The 23,363-nt window shown below is 50.6% G+C and overlaps 1 protein-coding gene across 1 annotated transcript in view; it reads left to right on the forward strand.

The window, feature by feature from the left end:
* Nucleotides 1-23,363, forward strand: part of ADCY5 (adenylate cyclase 5) — a 168,275-nt gene that overhangs the window by 843 nt on the left and 144,069 nt on the right. Inside the window, exon 2 of the mRNA XM_032150004.3 lies at nucleotides 1-946. Within this exon, the coding sequence (XP_032005895.1) occupies nucleotides 1-946 (946 nt within the window). The remainder of the gene's footprint in view (nucleotides 947-23,363) is intronic.

Below are 23,363 nucleotides of genomic sequence, written 5' to 3' on the forward strand. Positions count from 1 at the left end.
GCAGCAGCAGCAGCGCCTGGCCAGCCGCTGGCGCAGCGACGACGACGACGATCCTCCGCTGAGCGGTGACGACCCCCTGGCCGGGGGCTTCGGCTTCAGCTTCCGCTCCAAGTCCGCCTGGCAGGAGCGCGGCGGCGACGACTGCGGTCGCGGCAGCCGCCGGCAGCGGCGGGGCGCGGCCAGCGGGGGCAGCACCCGGGCGCCCCCTGCGGGCGGCGGCGGCGGCTCGGCGGCGGCGGCTGCCTCGGCGGGCGGGACGGAGGTGCGCCCTCGCTCGGTGGAGGTGGGTCTGGAGGAGCGGCGGGGCAAGGGGCGCGCGGCCGACGAGCTGGAGGCCGGCGCCGTCGAGGGCGGCGAGGGGTCCGGGGATGGCGGCAGCTCGGCGGACTCGGGCTCGGGCGCGGGGCCCGGCGCGGTGCTGTCCCTGGGCGCCTGCTGCCTGGCGTTGCTGCAGATATTCCGCTCCAAGAAGTTCCCGTCGGACAAACTGGAGCGGCTGTACCAGCGCTATTTCTTCCGCCTGAACCAGAGCAGCCTCACCATGCTCATGGCCGTGCTGGTGCTCGTGTGCCTGGTCATGTTGGCCTTCCACGCGGCGCGGCCCCCGCTCCAGCTGCCCTACCTGGCCGTGCTGGCGGCCGCCGTGGGCGTGATCCTCATCATGGCTGTGCTTTGCAACCGCGCCGCCTTCCACCAGGACCACATGGGCCTGGCCTGCTATGCGCTCATCGCCGTGGTGCTGGCCGTCCAGGTGGTGGGCCTGCTGCTGCCGCAGCCGCGCAGCGCCTCTGAGGGCATCTGGTGGACCGTGTTCTTCATCTACACCATCTACACGCTGCTGCCCGTGCGCATGCGGGCCGCAGTGCTCAGCGGGGTGCTCCTGTCCGCCCTCCACCTGGCCATCGCCCTGCGCACCAACGCCCAGGACCAGTTCCTGCTGAAGCAGGTAGGGGCCCACCTGGCCACCGGGACTGGATTGCGGGGCGGGCAGGCCTCAGCTTGACTCCAAAGAAAGGGATCCCACCCTCACCCTTTCGAATGGTGAAAAGAGCCAGAGAGACACGGTTCGGCCATGTAGGCTGTTTGGGAGCTTCTTACCCCATTCTGAGCCCCAGTGGCTTCGTTTACAAAAAGAGTGCCCTTGTGTCGTTTGCAGTGTTCCTTGCCCCTTAGATAACGTGTACTGAACTGTAGCCATCACTGTGGGAACGCAGTTAGGAAGGCTGGAGGAGAAAATTATAAGGAGTGTGTCCCATCTCTTCCTGAGCGTCTGTTCCTATATACAAAAGGCCCCTAACAAAAGTGGCTGGACCCTCTAGCAGCCACCCCCTCGTGAGTGCCACTGCTGCTTTGTTAATCCAGCCCTGGATAGAGGGTTGGTGAGGGGACACCCTGCACCCCTCGCTCGGTGGTAAGGAGGAGATAGCATGAGCCTGCCACCTGTCTAAGGCTGGGGATTTGGGAGCTGGAGATACCCCTGAACTTGCAGAAGGACTGACAAGTTTGTTTCAGTTAGCAAACTGCCCCAAGCCAAAAAGCTGCCCTTAGCTAAAGTGGGAAGGAGCCTCCGAGATGTGTGTGGTGGCAATTCCCCTTCCGGCCTGAGCAGACAGCTGTTGTTGAACATCATGACCCCTTCAAGTGGGTGCCCCTGGTCATTGCTTGTGGTAGGGACATTTTATCCCTGCTGGAATTTGTTGGGTGAGCCTAGAACTGTAGGTTCAGGAAGAAATACAACTTTTGCCTGGTTAGCCGGTGACTCTCTTAAAGGCTTCTGGGAGAGGGGCATGTTGGCCATCCTGACCTCAGGGTGAGAGGAGCCCCCTGACATCCATACCATATCTCCCTTTAGTGTCCTGTGGTCTGGTTTCCTGGTCCTCATCCATGATTCCTTCTGAACCTGTTTGTTTGCATGCTGCTCCACTGTGAGAGTCCACTGGGCCCTTGCTACAGGCAAGTCTCTTCACCTTGGACCCCAGTGCACACATGCCCCCACTGGTGTCTGCCTTCTCGAATAGAACTTCTTAAGGGTTTTCCATTGTCATTGCCTTCCTCCATCTCCCCTCTTCTAGTGCATTCTCTTAGACTTTTATCCTCTTGAGTACCGCATCTTTCTTGAGTTGCTCTCCTGTGTCCCCTGGCTTCCTGGACATAGTATTCTCCCATAGAGAATAGCACTGTTATGGGTTTCAGGGCTCTGGGCTCTAGCTGAACCTGCAAGGTGCTCTGTGACTGGGACGGAGGGGACACACAAGCTCTCTGGGCCTTTGCTACCTTTTCTAGAGAATGAGAGGATTGTTTATGTCCCTTCCACTTCTAACGTCCTCTGCCCCAAGCTGTATCCCTGCAAGGAACCTTCTCCTTCCATTCCAGCCACACTGGCCTCTTGGTCTTCTGCATGATTAACAATAGAGTCAGAAGCACAGAGTGGAGCACTTATTCATTTTCCAGTGTCCACTGGTTTTGCTGTCTGTCCAGTGTAACCTCCATGGATGCACAAATCCCAAGGTGTATGTGTTTTTCCTCCTCCATTCTCTCACTCTTACCTAAGCACAGTGCAGAATACTTAGTAGGAATTTAATAACTGCTTGCCAATATAGTTGGGGTCCAGTGAGTGGAGTAGGTGGGGCTGTTGATGCTAAGTTAAAAGTTTTTTTCTGATCTGAGATCAGAAGAAAAAAAAATCTTTAGAGACCAGCTTTGAAGAAGACTTTTGAGAGGTGGTGGTTTAAAAGTTACTACCATTGTTAGTGCTTATAAAAGCCCCAACTCTTTTGACCCGAGGACTCGTGCCTTCAGATGGTTGTTGTATCTTTGGGGACTGCTCCTGACTTGGGTGGATGTAGCTTTTCTGCAGAGGAAGGGGCATGTCATCCATATGGAGATTTTTAGGATAGTTCAGGGTATTTTGTGAACCAGACTTGGGACACAAGCTCTGATTACAGCTGTAGGTACGGTTTCTCCTGAGGGAGGTTGGAGTCAGATCCCAGGAAAGGGGTGCTGAACCAATTCCACCTTAGCATGAAAATACCATTGCAGCAACAGTGTCTGTCTAACTGACTTCCCCTTCTGGTTCCTTAGGCAAATCCCTCCCCCTTCTCTCCCCACCCCCACTGGCTACCCTGTTCTTTTACCCACTGTGGTCTTTAGACCTTTGCAAGGCTGTAGGATTTTGGATGGATTTACACTTACTTTATATGATCTGCCCTGAGTGGTGCAGAGCTTGTTAGGAGTGGTTCAAGACCAGGGAATGCAAACATTTCCTCTATTTGGCTTCAGAGAAAACTGTATCTTTTTTTGTTTGTACTTGATTTACCCTTTTGATTATGCCTCATATAAAATTTGTCTTTCTTGAGCAAACCCTGCTGGCTGGTGGGGGAAGTCCAGCGTTAACCTCTGCCTCGGGTTACTCCAAAGCAGCAGGCATGTAAGAGTGGTTTGGATTAGATGCCTTGTTCTTTTCTTTGATGAGACACATGTGCAGGGAAATGGGTGGCAATGAGCAGTTCCTATGTTGGGGCTTTGGGAATTCTCCTTTCAGTGGCTTGGGCACATAGTAGGCCCTCAGTAAACTGGACTGGTATTTCTTCACTGCTCCTCTTGCAAGCTAGACCTCTCCCCCTTTGCTCAGGTCCTCAGCATCATTATCTGACCTGTGGATTTTATTCTTCTTCAGCCTCTCTTATGTGTGGGGCTCTACCCTTGGCTCCAATTAGGAGAAGCATTTAGTTTCTTAACCAGTGGCTCCTGACAGTTTTGACTCAAGGGAGGAACAGGACACAAGGTGCCACAGCCCCATCTTGGTGGTCTTTCTTTCCTTCTCCGTCCCTCTGGCTCTGTCCATAGTGTTTGTCACCCTCCCCCTCGGCTCCTTCTCTCTCTCTGCCTGCTCCTTTCCCCTCTGACTTCCTTTCTCTTCCCTCTCCCTCTGATCCCTGTTACTGTCTGCCCCCCTCGCCTCTCTGCTGCCTTCCTGCAAGCTCTGCTTTCCCATCTCTCCCTCCCCATTCGAGGCCTCTCAGCCTCGGCTGTGCTCTTGTCTCACTGTCGACTCCTGTCTCCTCGCTGGGGTATAGTAGGAGCGTCACGGGGTTGTTTTTTTCTCCTCCTTTGCCTGTTAGAAGTCCCTGTGCTACACCCATACCATAAATAACACTGGAGCATCTGCCAAACACATTCCTCACTTGTGTTAATAGGCTGCAATGATGCCGGAGCCTGTTGCTATGACAACCTCATTTTTGTTTGACTGTATCCCACTCTGCTACATAAAGCTTCTGCACGCACTCACACAAAAACAAGCATGCTCACACAACTATTACATATGCTTAGCTATTAACGATTATTTTGGAGAAGGCATCGTTGTGCCCTGTGGGGGTGGGGTGGTCATTTGCACTCCAGGAGATGAGCAGCAGCTCTACGGTCTGGACTCTAGGTGATGATGGATGGAAGAGCTCTTTGAAAAGTGGAGAGTCCTGTTCAGATATGGGGTATTATTATTATGCATCCACATTCAACCTGCCTGACATGGTTTCTGAGGAGAAGATTCTGACCCCGCGTGGGTCCCGGTGAGCTTGGGGGAGCCGCTAGGGGTTTTCCTGCAGTGTGGGACAACCCATCTCCCACCCCACCCTATCTTTCCCCAGCTGCTTAGGCCCTTCCCCCTACCCCTTTCAGAGGCACTCAGTGATTTCCTGTATTTCTTCTTTTGTGCCTATTTGAACCTACAACTGTCACCAGTTGTTCCAGTGATCAGAAAGGCACAGGCGCTGTGTGGGTGAAATTCTGTGACTGTGAGCACGTGTGTCTGTAGCGAGGAGACAAATGACGGGTGGGGGTGGGAATATGGACCAAGAATCGAGGCTGTGGCTGTTCACGGGTGCATGTGTGTACGTGAGCACGTGCACATCTGTCTATCTGGTATGAGGCTGACCTAGGTGGTGGATGTGGGCCTGGGAAACCTTTGTGTTAACTTTGAAAGGAGATCATGGCAGCCCTGTCCTGTTTATTCTTGGCTGGTAGTTGGCTTCCGTTTGCTGGCCATTTGCTTTTCTGGTCCTGGGCCTTGATGGTTCTCCAGACCTTGATCTCTGGCTCCCCAGGGAAGTACCTGGGGCTCTTCTGACTCCATGGAGTCCCTTTCTTCTCCTTCAAGAACCTTTCCTGCTACCCACCTGCTCAGCAGCCCAGCCCAATGAGCCCCACTGAAGAGCTGCCTGCCACCTTGCTCTGGAACTTGGCCCAGAGGCCTGTCTGGTGGATCACTCTGGCCGCCCCATGTAAGACGCTGGGTAGAGTGGAGGAAGACACACTTTCACCCACAGGCCCAGGTATTGTCTGCCACCAATTACTTTCCCTATCACCTGCATTTCTGGATAGGAGAAATTTAGTGGCAGTGAACTTCAGCAGGAGGCTCAACCCCAGTGCAGCAGCAGGCTGGGGTTGGGGGTTGGCTTTGGGTTTGGAGTGGAGGAGGGTCCGCTCTCTTGCCTCGAGGCTGACTGTATTTGCCGATTATATTTACTTATTGCTTATAAGATCGCTTCTTTCTCTCAGAAGCTAGGAGTGGGTATTTGGAGGAGAGCAGAAGTGGCTGGGGTGGGGGTCGTCTTCTAGATCCCTAGAGTGCCTTGATCCGTGGGGGAGGACTTCAGGAACGGTGGAGACTCAGCGGAGGGGCACAATGCCCAGCTGCTGTATTTGTGGGAATGTACACTGTTAATAATTCAATCTAAATGTTCATCTGCAACAGGAGCATGAGGTCTGTGTGCTGTGGGATCCAGAACAGTGCGTTTGTGTTTGTCTGTAAAGAGGACATGGATGATGTGTTAAACCCCATCAACCTCACAGAGAGTTTCAAAATCAGTGTACAGTACTTGGACAGGAACTCTCCTATGCATTCAAGCTCTGGCCATGAGTCCCTCTGTCCGAGGGTGCGGCTGGAGCACACGCAGGGTGGTGGCCCATGTTTGGGCCAGGCCTCCTCTCCCGTATGAGGTGTGAATGGAACTGCCACCTTGGTCCTCACCAAACAGGGACCCGAGGAGGGAGCCTCCCGTGATGGCGCAACCTCTTGTTGAGTGCCTTCCTGTCCGTGGCTGCCTGCTTGCTACTTCAGTTAACTTTATCTTGGTGGTCGGTGCAACCTGCCGTCGTGTGTTTCCCAGGAGCGTAGCCTGTGTTGCGAAAGAAAAGTTCGCTCCGGGGGCTTCAACATGATGGTGCCCATAAATCCTTTGGGTACAATTACATAAGTGAGGCCCTAGCATCCTTCTGTCATCCATGCTTATCAGATGAGGGTAGCTGGCTCATGGAAGGCAGGATCAGCATTCATTCTGCTCCCAAACACAAAATTGCAAAATTGGAAAGCCCTGCTTTTTTTTTTTTTTTTTCCTCCTTAAGGCAATATCCAAATGTAGGACAGGGAAGATCTCTCTTTACAGCATCGTGAAGAAAATCTGGGGGTTTCTAGTTAGCGGACAGTGAGCTTAATGTGAGCCCGCATTTTGAGATGGCTGTTAGAAAAGGCCCACAGGATCTTGGTTAGGTTTATAGCCTTATCCAGTTCATCAGAGGATTGAGGCCTGGTCTGAAATACAACGGCCTCTGATTCTAGACTTCAAAGGAGAGTGACCAGTTTTGTAAGGGGAGTGGAAACTTCTGAGAGAGCATTTGAGAGAATGGAGGATATTTAGCTGGGAGAAAAGCAGACCATATCAGGTAAGAAAACCTAACGCGAAGGGCAAGGTGTTATTCCTGGGATCTCTGTTTTCAGATATTAGAAGAGGGACTAAATTATTTTCTGTTGCTCCCAAAGGTAGGCTTGTGGCAGATGGGTGGAAGTAGTAGACAGGTCTCAGCTCTAGGTAGATGACACCTTTCTAGCCATTGGGGTTGCAGCAGCCAAATCAGGTGCCTCTTAGGGTAGCCAGCTCTCCGTCAGTGGAGGTGTTCAAGTGGAGACTGGATGGCCGCCTCCTTGGCTTGTTACTGAGGAAATTGACTGGTTGGTGAAAGTTTGGATGGGTCACTGACTGCATCATTGATTCTTAACCTTGGCTTATCATAATCACCTGGGAAGTTTTTGAAAAAATGCAGACTCACAGGCCCCACCGGGAAAGTACAACTTCCAAATGTCTAGGGTAGGGCCCAGGAGTGGATCTCTATTCAAAACAACTTGGAGCTGGTTTTCAAAGCTCCCCAGGTGATTTTGATGACCAGCTCAGGTTTCGGATCATTGGCCAAGAAGACGGCTCAGGTTACACCTAAGCCTGGAATTCTGTGGGTCAGTGTCTTGCAATAGAGTGGCAAGACCTCCTAAAGTCCTCCAGGGTGTCCTCTTATCATGCCCATCTCAGCCCCTGTTTAAAAGAAGCACAATCAGTGCGTACATGCAGACTTGTTGGGAGCCATCCAGGTGGGGCTGGTGAGTGTGCACTAATGCACAGATGCAGATCTGGAAGGCGATTGGGTCATAGTGGTGGTGGTAAAACAGGATGAGAGGGATGATCAGCCCAGGACTCTCTCTTGCCCGCTCGCCCCAATCCCCCCTTCCTTTTTGAGGCAAAACAATCTGTGGCTCACCTTTTGAGGGGGAGGTTGGTAGAAAGATGGGCCTAGGTTTGAATTCTGGTTTATTCATTCATTTGTCTGGTGAGTGGATATGAACACCACTGAGGACATCCCAGATCCAGAAGGGATGGTATAGAGTGTGGAGAATGAGGAAGTCAGGGGGTGGAGGAGCAAGACAGGAGATAGGGAAGAATTCCGAGGTGGTATGAAGGAAGGGGAGTGTGCCTTAAAGAAAGGAAGAGGAGATTGGAACTGTGAGTATGAGGAGGGGAAGGACTTGGAAGTGGGGGCAGGGCTGTTCTCTGGGAACAATGAGATATGGTCACAAGAGAAAGGGGGGGTGGTTAGACAAACAAGCACAAGGAGACAGTAGAGGCTTTATTCTTTAGGCCAGCCTCATGTGTCAGTGTGAAACTGTAATAGGCCCCCCTCCCTGCCCACTACCTCTTGCTCTGGTCAGGTTATGAGCTGCTGCATCTGGGCTTGTGGCCTCCTGACCTCACACTTTCATGGTCCCCTCTGCCTTCCCCTTCAGGGCTCCCTGGGCTTTATCACAGAACTCACTGAGGTCCCACCTTGTCTTTTGGAGGGAATCCTGAGGGACCCAGTGCCTCACCTCCGTCAGTGCTCAGCACACAGTAGGTGCTCAATGAGGGTTTGAATGAACAAGCAAATGAATGAATGGGTGGTGGGGTGGGTGGACGTCTGCACGCAGACTCTAAGCTCTGCCGAAGTGCTAGACCAACACCTCCACAGAAGGAAGCGACGCAGCTCGGCTTGGAAGCCTATTTTGGTGGGTTGTAATCCTAAACTCTGAGCAGGGCTTCCAAAATCCCTCCTGCTGCAATTTAAAATGTGTGCCTTCTTAGAAACAGAGAGCTGTTGCCTGGCACTGCCGATACTATATCACTTAACAGATTTGAAAACCATCATTAAGTCGTTCTTTCAGCCTTCTCCCTATTTGTTCAGATAATAATCATTTATTAGGTGCCTACCTTATAATAGGCACTGTCTAGGCCGTGGGGTTGCAAAGATGACAGGTTGTGGCTCTGAGGACTGCCTTCAGCTTCGGCTCTCCCACTAAATGTGCCCCTTGGAGGGCTGTTCATAGATGTCTCACATACAGTAGTCCCTGTTTATCCGAGGAGGATACAGCCCAAGACCCCCAGTGGATGCCTAAAATCGTGGATAGTACCAAACCCTATATAACACTATGTTTTTTTCCTGTATATCTATACTTATGATAAAGTTTATAAATTAGTCATAGTAAGAGATTAACAGTAATTAATAATACAATAGAACAGTTTTGACGATATACTGTTCACAGTTTCAGATAGAAGATTTGTTCTTACCGTAGATCTTAGCAACCTCAGCGTATGATTTTTTTCTTTCCTTATTAAGTTGAGAACTTTTACATTTTCCCTTAAAGAAAGCCCTTTAGGGCCGGGCGTGGTGGCTCATGCCTGTAATCCCAGCACTTTGGGAGGCCAAAGCAGGCGGATCATGAGGTCAGGAGATCGAGACCATCCTGGCTAACACGGTGAAACCCCATCTCTACTAAAAGTACAAAAAATTAACCGGGCGTGGTGGCGGGCGCCTGTAGTCCCAGCTACTCGGGAGGCTGAGGCAGGAGAATGGCATGAACCCAGGAGGCGGAGCTTGCAGTGAGCCGAGATTGTGCCACTACACTCTAGGTGGGCGACAGAGCGAGACTCCATCTCAGAAAAAAAAAAAAGAAAAAAAAAAGAAAGCACTTTAGGGTCTGGGCACAGTGGGACCAGGCACAGTGGCTCATGCCTGTAATCCCAGCACTTTGGGGGACTGAGATGGGAGGATCGCTTGAGTCTAGGAGTTTGAGACCAACCTGGGCAACATAGTGAGACCCTGTCTCTACAAAAAATTTTTTAAAAAGGTTAATCAGGTGTGATAGAATGCACCTATAGTCCTAGCTACCTGGGAGGCTGAGGTGGAAGGATCTCGTGAGCCTGGGAGGTCAAGGCTGCAGTGAGCTGTGATCGTGCCACTGTACTCCAGTCTGGGCGGCAAAGTGAGAGACTCTGTCTCAAAAAAATAAAAAGGAAAGGAAGAAAGTGCTTTAGAGCTTCTCTTTGGCATATCCAAACTGCCAGCATCACTACACTTGCACTTTGAGGACATTATTAAGTAAAACAAGGGTTCATTAACCACTGCGGTACTGTGACAATTGATCTGATAACTGAGCCGGCTATGGGGCGGGGGTAGGTATCATGTACAGCGTGGATCTGCTGGACAAAGGGATATTCATGTCCTGGGCAGAATGAAGCAGGACAGGGAGGTTTCATCACTGTACTCAGAATGGTGCACGGTTTAAAAGTTAGAAATTACTTATTTTTGGAATTCTCTAGTGAATATTTTCAGACCATGGTTAACTGTGGGTTACTGAAACCGCAGAAAGCAAAACTGAGGTTAGAGTGGGACTATTTTACACACATATGGTCTGTGTCAAATAAATTTAGGAAATATTGGATTAAACAGAATTCTTAGACATTAAAGCTTTTAATATGTAATGGGTATAAGAATTTGCCAAGAGGGGGATATGGCATGAAGACTTTTTCAAACACTTTTGACTCCAGCACCATTTTCCGAAGGAACCTATTGGGGGGAGGGTATTAGTGTTTGTTAGGACACACTTTAGGATCCACTTCTTCAGGGGCTGGGAGGAGCCTTGAAGTTTCTCAAGATCTATCCCCTTGCCTCTGGGCCAGGCCTACCCGAAGGCATCGAGGTGGGGGCATTTGTTTGGTGGCTCTCCTCCCTCAGGGAGGAGATTGCTTAGACTGCGTCAGCCTGCTGCCTGCTTTCAAGTCTCATTCTCCATCTGGGTCAGAAATCCTTTATAAAATAAATTGAGGGGGCTGGCAGGGACTAGGGGAATGCCTCCTTTATTTTACATCAGTTTCTTTTAGGAATTTTCTGCTGTTGTTAGACATCGGAAGACGTTAGGTCTGCACAATGACCCTTGGTGGGCTTGGGGTCCCTTGAATGTCTTTCTGGAACTTTTCCTTAGCAAGGCACTGAGTGCGTGGCTGCCCATGGGAAGTAGTGTTGGACCATTCCAGATCAGCCTTCCCCAAATGTTTCTTTCCCATCCCCACTCTCCAAAAGGAGGAAGCTCATAAAGTATATTGATGATAACCTATAGCTTATATTGAGTCTTTACTGCAAACCTGGCACTGGGCTAATCCCTTCCATGCATGACCTCATCTACATGTCATCCTTATGAGGAAGACATTTTTTATCCCCATTTTTTAAATTCTACACCACTGCAGAAACTGGGATAAGAGAAGGTAAGTAACTTCCCCAAGGTCACACAGCAAGCTTGTGACAGATGGTTCAGCACCCTGCCCATATCCCCTGGGGATGTACTTTTCACTCATACCAGCCAGACTTCCAGCTTCTAGCACCTGAGGGCTTTCTGTGGCCTTAAACCTTGGGGCCTGCTTATAGGGTAGGTCAGAAGTGCCAGGGAGTTACCCCCTGAGAGCAGCATTCAACCAGTGGCTGTTGGGCACTGGTAGACGAATGCCCCAGCTCGTTTGACCTCGGGGTTGGGGGAATCTTATTCTGAGGCTGGTGTTCTGCATGGTCTCCTAGAACTCTCTGGAAGGATTAATCTCTAATGGCTCACAGTGGTTACAGGCTTAATAACACACTCTTGTTTTGGGGGGCTTTCTTTCCTTCCTTTCTCATTTCTCCACTCCCCTATTCCCCTCCTAATGTTTCCCGGGGTCACCTCCCAGAAAAGTCACTTGTACTCAAATCCTTGTCTCAGGGGCTTTTTCTAGGGGAATCCAAACAGAAAGTGGAGAAGCCTGCATTCTAACCCGGGTCTGACTTGAACACCAGGGAGGCGGGGAGGCTGCTTACTAAGGACGAAAATGCATGAAGTGCAGACCTCCATGGCAGGGTTGGATCCCTGGCCCTGCCTTGGGCCTCTCTCTTCCGTTTGATAGCATGTGCTTATCAACGGCTGATTGGTTGCTGGACTTGAGGAATGATATGAAATTTAAAAGTTTTTACTTTATTTATTTATTTATTTTGAGATGGAGTCTCGCTCTGTCGCCCAGGCTGGAGTGCAGTGGCGCGATCTCAGCTCACTGCAAGCTCCGCCTCCCGGGTTCATGCCATTCTCCTGCCTCAGCCTCTCCGAGTAGCTGGGACTACAGGCGCCCGCCACCACGCCCGGCTAATTTATTGTATTTTTAGTAGAGACGGGGTTTCACCGTGGTCTCGATCTCCTGACCTCATGATCCTCCCGCCTCGGCCTCCCAAAGTGCTGGGATTACAAGCGTGAGCCACCGTGCCCGGCCAACTACTTTATTTATTTTTAAATTTATTATTAGTATTATTTTTTGAGATGGAGTCTCGCTTTGTCACCCAGGCTGGAGTGCAGTGGCATGATCTTGGCTCACTGCAACCTCTTCCTCATGGGTTCAAGAGATTCTCCTGCTTCAGCCTCCCAAGTAGCTGGGACTACAGGCATGCCCCACCATGGCTGGCTAATTTTTGTATTTTTAGTAGAGAAGGGATTTTGCCATGTTGGCCAAGCTGGTCTCGAACTCCTGACCTCAGGTCATCTGCCCACCTTGGCCTCCCAAAGTGCTGGGATTACAGGTGTGAGCCTACCATTCCCGGCCAAAAGACAGTTTTTTTAAAAGACAAATTACATTTTTGAATTTTTGCTTTGAGACAAGGTCTTACTCTGTTGCGCAGGCTAGAGTATAGTGGTGTGATCTTGGCTTACTGCAACCTCTGCTTCTGGGACTTAAGCAATCCTCCCACCTCAGCCTCCCGAGTAGCTGGCACTACAGGCACACAACACCATGCCCAGCTATTTTTGGTAATTTTTTAAATAAAAATGGGGTCTTGGCTAGGCGCAGTGGCTCACGCCTATAATGCCAACACTTTGGGAGGCTGAGGTGGGTGGATCACAAGGTCAGGAGATTGAGACCATCTTGGCTAACACAGTGAAACCCCATCTTTACTAAAAATACAAAAAAATTAGCTGGGTGTGGTGGCACACACCTGTAGTCCCAGCTACTTGGGAGGCTGAGGCAGGAGAATCGCTTGAACCCAGGAGGCAGAGGTTGCAGTGAGCTGAGATAGCACCACTGCACTCCAGCCCAGGTGACAGAGCAAGACTCCATCTCAGAAAATAATAATAATAATAATAATAATAATAATAATAATAATAATAATAATAAAAGGGCTCTTGCCCGGTTGCCCAGGCTGGTCTTGAACTCCTGAGCTCAAGTAATCCACCTACCTTGGCTTCCCAAAGTGCTGAGATTATAGGTGTGAGCCACCACGCCCAGCTGAATTTTTACTCCTTAAAAATGTGTGGCTTTCTGTGCCCTTTTTCATTTATACTCTGACCTGTCTTCAGGTTCCTAAGCTGCTGTTATAAGGTGGCAGCAGAACTTATGGCCTTAAGAAAAAGGTTTTCTTAGTATGAGAAACAAGGACCCTTGATTTGGGGCATCTCATGCAGGTTCTGAAAGAAGTTATGTGCTGACTAAAGGGCCTGCCAGCTTCCTGGAGAGGCTGTGACATCTCTTGGTCAGTGGAGGACTCCGTCATTGGTTAAATCTTCTACTGGAGTCTGCAGGGACCTCGTCTGTGGAGGCAGTCTCTCTTCAGCATTTCTCTAGTTTTGGCACTGCTATTCAGATGAAACCAGCCCACACCACCGTGCTCAAGCATCTAAAACCCAGTTGAGTTCAAGTCAGTGCTGCCTTACGTATTTATTTATTTTTTGAGACAGGGTCTTGCCCTGTTGCCCAGGCTGGAGTGCAGTGGTGCAATCATGGCTCATTGCAGCCTTGACCTCCTCGAGCTCAGATGATTCTTCCATCTCAGCCTCCCAAGTAGCTGGGACTACAGGCATGCGCCACCAGGCCCAGCTAATTTTTGTGTTTTTTGTGGAGATGGAGTCTCACTATGTTGCCAGGCTGGTCTTGAACTCCTGGCCTCAATCAGTCTGCCTGCCCTGGCTTCCCAAAGTGCTGGAATTATAGGTGTGAACCACTGTGCCCAGCCTCAGTGCTCACTTATTAAGCTCTTACTATGTGTGGCATATACCCAAAGGAGTGAAACATAGCCCTTGCCAGAGAGGGGATTGTCACATATTAGTGGGAGACCTAGGCCCAGGTCCTTTTGAGGGTCCCTGTGTCATCCTGCATGGTCTGTTATGGTTAGGGTTAGGGTGGTTGTATGGGTAATGGAGTGAGGAACGGGAAAGTAGGGCTATAGACCAGAGATTTCTTATCCTGGGTGCACCTTTGAATCCCCTGGGGAGTTTTGAAACTATACCTTAACAAAGCCCACCCCAGATTATTTATATTTAACTCTTGGGATGAGGCTTGGGCACTCCTAGGGTTGAGACCTGGACTAAACAGTGGCTCAAATACCAGCCAAAAGGCTCAAATACATTTATATTAGCATTTTTTAGGTGACAAAGGACTTGTTTATGTGTGATCTCATTTGCTTCTCATGGCAACTCTGACGAGGTGATGTGTTAAAACAAGATAACCATTGGCTTTGGGGCCTGGAGGCCCAGGAGACAACCCTGACTATGTAATCCCGGCAGAGTTGCCCTAACCCCTTTTTAGTCCTTTTTCTCTCCTATATACACTGGGGGTGATAGATTCCTGATTGACTGGATCTGTTCCTGGGTGCCGCAAACAATTTAATGCAGGTGAGGGCACTCTGTAAGCTGTGAGGTGGGTTACAGACCTGTGATGCTGATGTGGTTTTGGAGAAGAGGAAATAACAGGCTCAGAGAGGTGAACTGACTCCATTCAGGTTACATTGCTAGTTAGTTAACTTTGGAGCTGCTGTACAAATTCAGATCTCTGACTCCAAACCCAGTGCTCTTTTCACAGTTAGGGCAGTGCTAGGTCCTCCCTGTGGTGCTTTCAGAAGCTGTGTGGAGGGCCCAGCTGCTCTCAGGCAGTTGTCTCAGTTTGGTTTCGGAATGCACGGCTTTTTATTTGTGATGGCCCTCCTTTCCCCATGGTGTCTGGCTCAGACGGGCATTAAATGGGTTGTCATTTCCTGAGCCGGCATTGGTGCTGTGCTGAAGTGTTTGTTTAGGGGGCAGCTGGGATCAACTGTTTACCTATGAAGAGCTTCTGAGTGGTTTTATGGATGACTGAGTAGGGACTGAGACCCAGAAGAGGTATCAGAAGTGATGTTACAACTGCTCAGCTCTGGGGTGAGGCTGCCATTCTGGTGGCATAAGTGGGACAGGGAGGGAAGGGAGGAGGCTGCTGGGGACCCATCAGGATCACCTTTTGGTACAGCCCTGGAAGTCTGACCCAGGGTCTCTCTGTTGAGTAGCATTCAGTAGATACGAAGCTTAGTGCTTACTAGAGCGTTTCTAGGGTGTCTCTAAAGCCCAGTTCCCCCGCACCATCAACACCCTAAGAAATACTCCAGCATCCTTTAGCTGTGCTTCAGATTCACTTCTGTTCCTGTCGCTCTTCTCAAGAAAACTAAAGGAAAATGAAACTCGTTTGCTAAGTAGATCTTTGAGATTATATTTTCACATTTTCTTTTGGGGATGGGAAGGCTGTTTGTTCACTTAATGTGCCCTAGTCCCCAGTCTTCCTCTGGCCAAGTCCCTTTCCTGTAAGCATTTCACCACGCTGAGTGGAAGGAATCCATCTGCCCCTTTGACTGGCTCCCTGTAGGTGATGCCAGCTGGGAAGTGTCTTGGCTCTGGCACCTCAGCTGAGCAGGCTGCAGAGGGACAGGGGCCTGAGCTGAGCCCTGGGTGAGCAGTGTGGGCTTGCACCCCTCTGGGGCCGTGCCTGCCTTTGTGGCATCTGACACCGTGAATCTAAATTAGAAACATCCCCTTCTTTTTCTCTGTAGCACTCATGCTGGTTTGTAATTTTTCTCTGTAGGTTGTTTATGTGTCTTTCCACTGGACTGTTGGCTGTCTGAGGGCAGGGAGCTTGTCTCTTTCAATCCCCAAATATTTGCTGAGTGTTATTGATTTTGAGATCCCTACTTTCCCAACGCTGTGGGAAGAAGGCAGATAGTGCCCATTCTCAGATTCCACAGGAGTTCTGACTTTGGCAAGAAGGGGTCCCTCTGGGTGCTTCTTCCCTGGGCTGGCATCTCCTCTACCAGAGCCCCACCTCTCTTCCTTGTGCCTGGGCCCTGCCTTAGAAAACACTGGTTTTCAGCTGGGTACAGTGGCTCACACCTATAATCCCAGCACTTTGGGAGGCAGAGGCAGGAAGATTGCTTGAGGCCAGGAGTTAGAGACCAGCCTGGGCTACATAGCAAGTCCCTGTTTCTACATAAAATGAAAAAATTAGCCAGGCAAGGTGGCATGTACCTGTGGTCCCAGTTAGGAGGCTGAGGCAAGAGGATCACTGGAGCCCAGGAGGTCGAGGCTGTAGTGAGCTGTGATCGCGCCACTACACTCCAGCCTGGGCACGGAGCAAGACCCTGTCTAAATAAAAAAATAAGTAAAAATAAGTAAAAAAAAATAGAAAACACTGGTTTTCATCGCCTCTCCCTTTCTGGGATCCGCCACTGCTCTGTCAGGCCATGTCAGGAGGGGCTGTGTTGCACCATTTTTCTCTCCCTCCACCTGGTTCCTTCTGCAGTCTTTCTTCTGGTGTCTTTTCCTGCCTGCTGCCTCCTCCCCACTTCTCTCTTTGCAGCTGTGAAGATGCGGGAGGACCTCAAAGACTTGACAAGAGGCAAGTTCCTGGGCATATTGAAGGACAATAAATATGAGTGTGGATCAGTACACAAATTCCAAAGAGGATTGTTCATTCTTTTCAAAGCAGTCCCAGGAAATAGCAGTTCCTGCAGTGCCTTTTCTACTTCCTTGTAGTTTATTGCCATGTATTACGGTGCATGTGTCAGCCTCAATTTTTCACCTTGAATGCCCAGGGCTGAGACTTAGGCTTTCTGGCTGGGTTAACCTCAAGGAGTCCGTCAGAGCTTAAGGTGTGGGAAGTAAAGGCACGTCAAGGAGCTTTCACCTAATCCTGGTGCCCAGGCACATTGGCAGTGGCTGGGCATCAGCGTTTTGTAACGCTGTGGGTGATTCTGATGTGCGCCAGGATTGAGAACTACTGCCCTGAGCCTCCCTCATCAGCGGAGGGGTCATGTGATGACACCGAGTCTGATTTATGGCTGTATTGAAAGGCAAGTTGTTTATATCTAAAGGGTTTATTGTGGTGATTCAGTAAGGAGTGATGGCCACTAAAAATGATTGCAGGCGTGTAAGAGGGGAAGAAAACTTGGTTGGTGGTTGATATAAAAACCTTGTCAGGCAAGGCTGTGGCTTAGTATGTTTATGTTGCTCTTATCACCAGCAATTAACCCCAAATGTGGCTGGATAAATGGCTTAGTGCAGTGCTATAATAACTGCAAGAATATTTTAGGAAATGACTGTTACACATGGCTGATAGACTGACCATCTTAGCAGAGCAGCAAACCTCACTCAACATTCCTGAAGGCTTGTTAGCTACAAACAAATGCCTATTGATCCGTCAAATATTAACTCCATTAGCTCTTTCCTCCTCTCTCTTGGTTTTTTTTTTTTTTTTTCTTTTTCTTTTGAGAGAGCCTTTCTCTGTTGTCCAGGCTGGAGTACGGGGCTATTCACAGGCACGATCATTGTGCATTACAGTGTTGAACTCCTGGGCCCAAGTGATCCTCCTGCCTCAGCCTCCTGAGTAGAGGGGATATGATATTTCACTGTTGAGTAGGGAAAAATTGTGTAAACACCTGTGGCCTTAATACCCTCAGCAGTGTTCATTAGTCTTTGTGAGTCTCTCTTTGACTCCGCTGTAAACTAGAAGTGTCTGTAGTAGATGCTCAATACATAGCTGCTGGCTGGATGAATGAATTTGCTCCAGTTTACTCAACGGGTAGATAGCAGTGTTAGTTCGGCACTAGTACTTTTTCTTCACCTCTGTAGCTCATGAGAAGCACGGAATTATGTAGCTGTCAGCTCCCCATATGCGTTTGTTGTTAGCATGGGTGTCCAAGACTAGGAAAGTTAAGAAAGGTGATGTGCAGGGTGAGGAAAGGATGAGGCTTGTATTCTCAGAGGATTTCCTTCCTGTCCACTGTGTAGACAGTTATTTTCTAGCACCTTTAGATCAGGGCAAGAAGGGCAAGGACGCTTCTGCTGCAGGTCCGGGCTCTGGGAGGACAGAGAAGCAGATGAAGTTGGGGTCTGTCTGAGGACTGAAAAGGTTGGCAGGCACCAGCTGCGGGGCTGGAGCCTGGGGCCTGGGAAGCATCCCTAGTCAGGACAGGGAGATGTCCTCAGGTTAAATCCTCCACGAATGACCACATGTGGATTGTGATGTGGTCTTTCTTTGGAAAGGGGTTATCTGGGGAGAGTTAATTTTGGATTTTGCTTTACACTTATTTTTAAAGTGGAATATTTCTCCAGCATTGGTGACAATGGCCTAGAAAAGCCCGTTAGTCACCATCTGACATCTTCCCCATGCAGGGTGTTGCTGCCTTTGCTTCTTTCCCACCTGACGCCTGTGGGGCTGATTTCGGTCCTCCTTCTCCGAGGCCTCGGGGTGATTTCACTGGCAGACAGTGCTGTGGGGAACTCCTGCTGGGCCTGAAGTGGTGTCAGCCTCTGCTTCCATCCTGGGGTGTCCGGGAGCCAGGCGAGCTTGTGGGGTGGTGGGGAGCCACATCAGAGGATGCGACGGTGTCTAGGCGAGGCCTGTCCCTGTGAGTCCAGATCTGTAAGGCTGAGTCTGGCCCATATTCCCCACAGTCTTTTTGCTCTTTGTTTTCCCTCTGTGTCTTCTGGAAGTCACCCTCAGTCTGGGACTTAAGGAACAGGTCTAGTTTATCTTAAGGGAACTGAAAGATATGGAATGCTCATCCTGTGTTCCCTGGGTCTCCTCTAGGTTCGTTTGTGGAGCAGGAAGAGGGTCTCCCTGTGTTTGCCGTGGGCAGATGTGGGAGGCTGTGCTGAGGGCGTGGGGGAATGGAGGAGATGTTGACCTGCATACTTTGTCGAGAGGTGGGAGAAGGGCTGAGGCCAGCATTCACTCCCTTCCCAGGCTGAGCTGCCCCCGCTGACACTCCTGCTGGGTCTCCACACCCCACCCCCAGTGCAGCCGTTGGGGCAGGTGAGCTGGGGAGGAACACTTGGGGTTGGACATGGGTATGGGGTGGGGCAGCCTCTTCCCCAGCAGAGTGCGGTTGCTCAGAGTCTTGGGTTTTTCAGAAGCTGAGAAGTCTGGGCTGGCCACACAGGTGGGATATGCCACCCTGATGGTGCATATGCAGCCCATACTCTCCACCTGCTGTCCCCCTACCACACCTGCCCCCTGCCCTCTTGAGGATGGGCCATCAGGTGGTTTTAGAGGAAGATGCCTCACTCTGTCACTGTCATTCTGTTGCTCTGTCACTTGTGAATGTGGCAGCCTCTGTGTTTCTGTGAACTCCAGGCCCCCTGAGTGAAGAAGCCTTCAGGATGCTGTGTGATTGGCAGGTGGGGGTGGGTGGGGCGTGCTCCTGAGATAAGGGAACTTTCTTTGCCTTCTGCTCTGAGGAGAGGCAGACTTTGTGGTCTCAGATGAGGGGGCTGAGCACAGGCACTCACTGGAGCAGGGTTGGGGGGATCCTCCTTTTATCTGGGGTCCCCTCTGGATTTGGAAGTATCCTAATAGCCAGCCAGGTGTGGGATGGACCATGGCATCTAGCGGTCTTTGGGAACAGCAGCTCTTTCTTTTCCATGCAGCAGCCTGCACACTTTCCTAATGAGCCCCTAGGGCTCTGGGCATGGAGAGGAAACAGGAGGCTTTGTCCCTGCCTTTGCAGAATGTTCAGTCTGATGGAAATCTACTTTTGGGAGATGCCCAGCCTAAAAATAATAGGCAATACAAATACTGCCAATCCCTACCATTTATGACACACAGAGTGTCAGGCATGGTGCTAAACACTTAGTAGCTCATTTGACCCTCATAATCTCCCATTAGGTAGGTATTGTCTTTTTATTTTTCTTCAGATGAGAACCTTTTATAGCTAAGGAAATTGAGGTTCAGAGAAGCTAAGTGACTTGCTTAAGGTTGCACAGTTAAAAAGTGGTATGATAGGGCTCCAGTGCTCGCACTCTGAACCACTACTCCAATAGCTCACAAACGTGGGTGTGCAAGAATTCCCCAGGAACTCTGTTTAAAAATTTGATTCCTGGGCCCCTCGTCAAGAGAGTCTGATTCAGTGAGTCTGGAGTAGAGCCCAGGAATCTGTATCCCAAATAGGCACCACCCCAAATTAGAGGCATGTGCCCTGGGGATGCAGTTCTACCATCCAGTGCACTTCCCAGGGGGAGAACAGATTGAAGTTATCAGGTTCTCCTTTCCCTGAAGTGATGGGGAGTCCCAGGCCCTCTGAGAGACAGAAGTTTCTATGTTCATTGCACCAGGAGGTGGGCTCAAGAAAGGCACAATATGATGGTTAGATTGAGAGTGGAGGGGAACTTCCTGCTGAGCCTATGCCTGGTGATTCTCAGAGGACAGGGCTAGAGGAGGCTTTGGAGGAAGCAAGGGAGCGAGGAGATGGAGACACTCTAATCCAGAGAGCAGGAGCTAGGAGGTAGCCTGGTAGCAGAACGTATGTCAACAGCCAGAGAGAGGAGGCAGACAAAGGGATTTTCAGGTGACTGCAGGGACACCGATTGTTACACTACAGTGCATGACTGCAGGCACAAAAGTCCTGGCAAGAAGACATCCACCCCGCCTCAGTTTCCTTGTCTGTACAGCAAGATCAGATGGTCCCTGAAGGTCCTGCCTGTGTGTGCCATAAAGGGTGCCCTTGGGTCGAATAAGAAGGGACTGTACTCCAGGGACCGGGAGTGCTATGGGGACAAAAGTACTACAAACCTGGAGAAGCAGAGAGTCACAAGGCCGGGTGGCGCATAGTTCTCAATTATTTCTTTCTAGACTCGACCTCAGACATGGGTCCCTGTCCATTGATCCTCCTAGTCACTGTGCCTCCATTTGCTTGAACCTAGCATGCCTCCAAACAAAATTCCTCATCATCCCTAACTTGACTTTATTTTCGTTATTATCAGTCCTCTCTTTGCCTAGTTTCCGGTGTTAAATGATTGTTGAACTGAATTATGTAACAAATGGTTAGGCACTGGGAAACCAAGATGAACAAGCCACAGACCCTGTCCTCAACAGCAAACCTGTAAATATTGCCACCTGTGTCAAGCTGTGTTCTAAGTATTTCTGTTAACTCAGTTAATCTCCACAGTAGTCCTATGAAGTAAGCACTGATATTGTCACCCACATCTTGCAGATGAGGACATTGAGTGTGGCAGGTTAAGTAACTTGCCCAAGCTCACACAAGGAACCGGGCAGCCTGGCTCTGGGGTCTGGTCTCTTATACATCACCACCTCCCAAGCCCAGTGGAGGGTCCTAGGAGACTTCCCGAAAAAGATGTTCTCTGGGCTAGCTTAGAGGATGAATAGGGGTTTCCATGTGCAGAGACAAGGGAAAGGGCAACGCTCACACACGGAACAGCAGGAGCGAAGGCATGGAGGCAAGAAACTAAACCAGGGGCCAGGGAGAGTGGTCAAGGAATATGGCGGCAAAGGCGAGGCCGGCTGGTAAGTGGGACTGGGTTGGGAAGTGTATAGACTTCCGCACCAATACATTTGGGTTTCTTGGAGGGAAAGGAGATTTCTAGAAAGCTGTGTGTAGGAGAGTAAATAGATATGGTCCCACCTGTGATTAGAAAGGTGGCTCTAGTGTTAGGGCATGGAGGTGGTCTACAGAGGGAGAGCCTAGAGGCCAGTGATGGGTATGGTGGCCGCTGCCCTTGTCCAGGGAGGCTGGAGGAGGCCCACTGAGGGAGCTGGAGGGCTAGGGCCACAGGGAGCCCCTGGGCATATGGCTATTAGTGTCTTCCTACCTTGGTTACCAGTGGCGCTAAAGCTTATCCCTAATGTCCCCCAATCAGGAGATCCTCCCCAGCCTCTGGGGAACCAGATAGCACCTCTTCCCCAGGGGACTTGGATGGATGCCAAAGGCCTTCCTCCTTTTCTTGAGCTTTAAATATCCCATAACAGCCTCCTTCCTTCAGTTTCCCAGGGCTCTGCCTTCATCCAGGTGTTAAGCACTTGAAGAGTCAACCTCCTAACTTCTCCTCCCTCTGGAACCTGGGAGCCGCCACTCTCACCAGCCCCCACTGGGTGCCTCTGAGGACCTCATTCCTTGGACCCTGGTGTCTAGGGCACCCCAAGCCCCAGCAGAGCTCCTGGTACTCCTACAGGCTCCTCGCGCCGACCTCCACATAGCTTCCTTTCTCAGGGGCTGCCTGACAAAGTATATACTTAACTTTTCTGTTTATTCCTTGCCCTCTTTCCGTCCATAACCTCTTTAGAATGTCAGCTCTGGCCGGGCGCAGTGGCTCACGCCCGTAATCCCAACACTTTGGGAGGCCGAGATGGGCAGATCACCTGAGGTCTCCTAGGAGTTTGAGACCAGCCTGTGCCAACATGGTGAAACCCTGTCTCTACTAAAAATAAAAAAATTAGCCTGGCTTGGTGGCGCACGCCTGTAGTCCCAGCTACTCGGGAGGTTGAGGCAGGGGAATTACTGGAACCCAGGAGGGGGAGGTTGCAATGAGCCAAGATCACGCCACTGCACTTCAGCCTGGGTGACAGGGCGAGACTGTGTCTCAAAAAAAAAAAGAAAGAAAAGAAAAAGGAAAAAAAAAGAATGTCAGCTCCTATAGGTAGGAACTTCATCCTGTTCACTGCCGTCCACCCCCATGCTGCAGGGTGTTTCTCCTTGGCAAGTGCCCTGCCCTTTCTGGGCTTTAGTGCTCTCCTCCATGAAATGGGATATCATGATGCCTGCTCCCCAGAGGGTTGTGCAGAGCATTACATGTGATGATATAGACAGAGCACTTAGCACAGGGACTGTACAAAGACCTCAGTAAATGACACAGGGTCTGTCCCAGATGTGGATGGTTTGTACTTTTAAATTCCCACACATTCCAGGAGAGCTTGTGTTTCTCTGGACTGCCTGTATGTTTGGATGGCAGTAAACAGGCGAGAAGAAAACTGCACTACCTCCAAAAAGAAGTGGAAGAAGAGCTAGGTCCTGGGTCATGGGTTTTACCCTCCCCTGGCCCTGTCCTTATTCTGGCTGCTGGCCACCAAGTGACCAGCACAGACCTTCCAGGAGCCAGGCTGCCCCCAGAACTTGACTGGGACCAGCTTGTAAGCTGGGGCCAGGGCTCCCTGGGGTGAGTGGTGTGAACTGGGGGAGTGGGCTGGGCCAGGTCCTCCTGAATCTGGGGGTGGCTGCAGCTGAGGGAGGCTGTGGCGAGGTCAGCCCTGTGACCAGCATCCCTTCTGGGGACTGCTCTAGAGGATCTGGTAAATAAGCTGTGGATAGTTTTGAAAGGGCTGGGGCCACTGGGACAGAGAGGAAAGCCATACAGCTGCTTCTTCCAGATGTACTTCCTTCTGTAACTTCATCAAGACATGCACACATGCAGTGGAACACAGTGAAACCACCCACAGATCACCAGAGGCCTCAGTGCTGAGAGAGCTCTGAGCCTGTGAGGCCTGTTGCAGAGAAGGCGGCGCATGGCGAAGACCCGAGACATCAAATGCGACACCCGAGGGATCTGGCGAGGGCTGGAGATAACCGAGATAATGAGCCCAATCCCCTTGCCCCAAGTGAGTGTCTAGGTGAGGCAGGACCCATGCCTGGGGTGTGAGGTT

The sequence above is a fragment of the Hylobates moloch genome, unplaced genomic scaffold (genome assembly GCF_009828535.3).
Source record: "Hylobates moloch isolate HMO894 unplaced genomic scaffold, HMol_V3 SCAFFOLD_4, whole genome shotgun sequence".
NCBI classification, from domain to species: Eukaryota; Metazoa; Chordata; class Mammalia; order Primates; family Hylobatidae; genus Hylobates; species Hylobates moloch.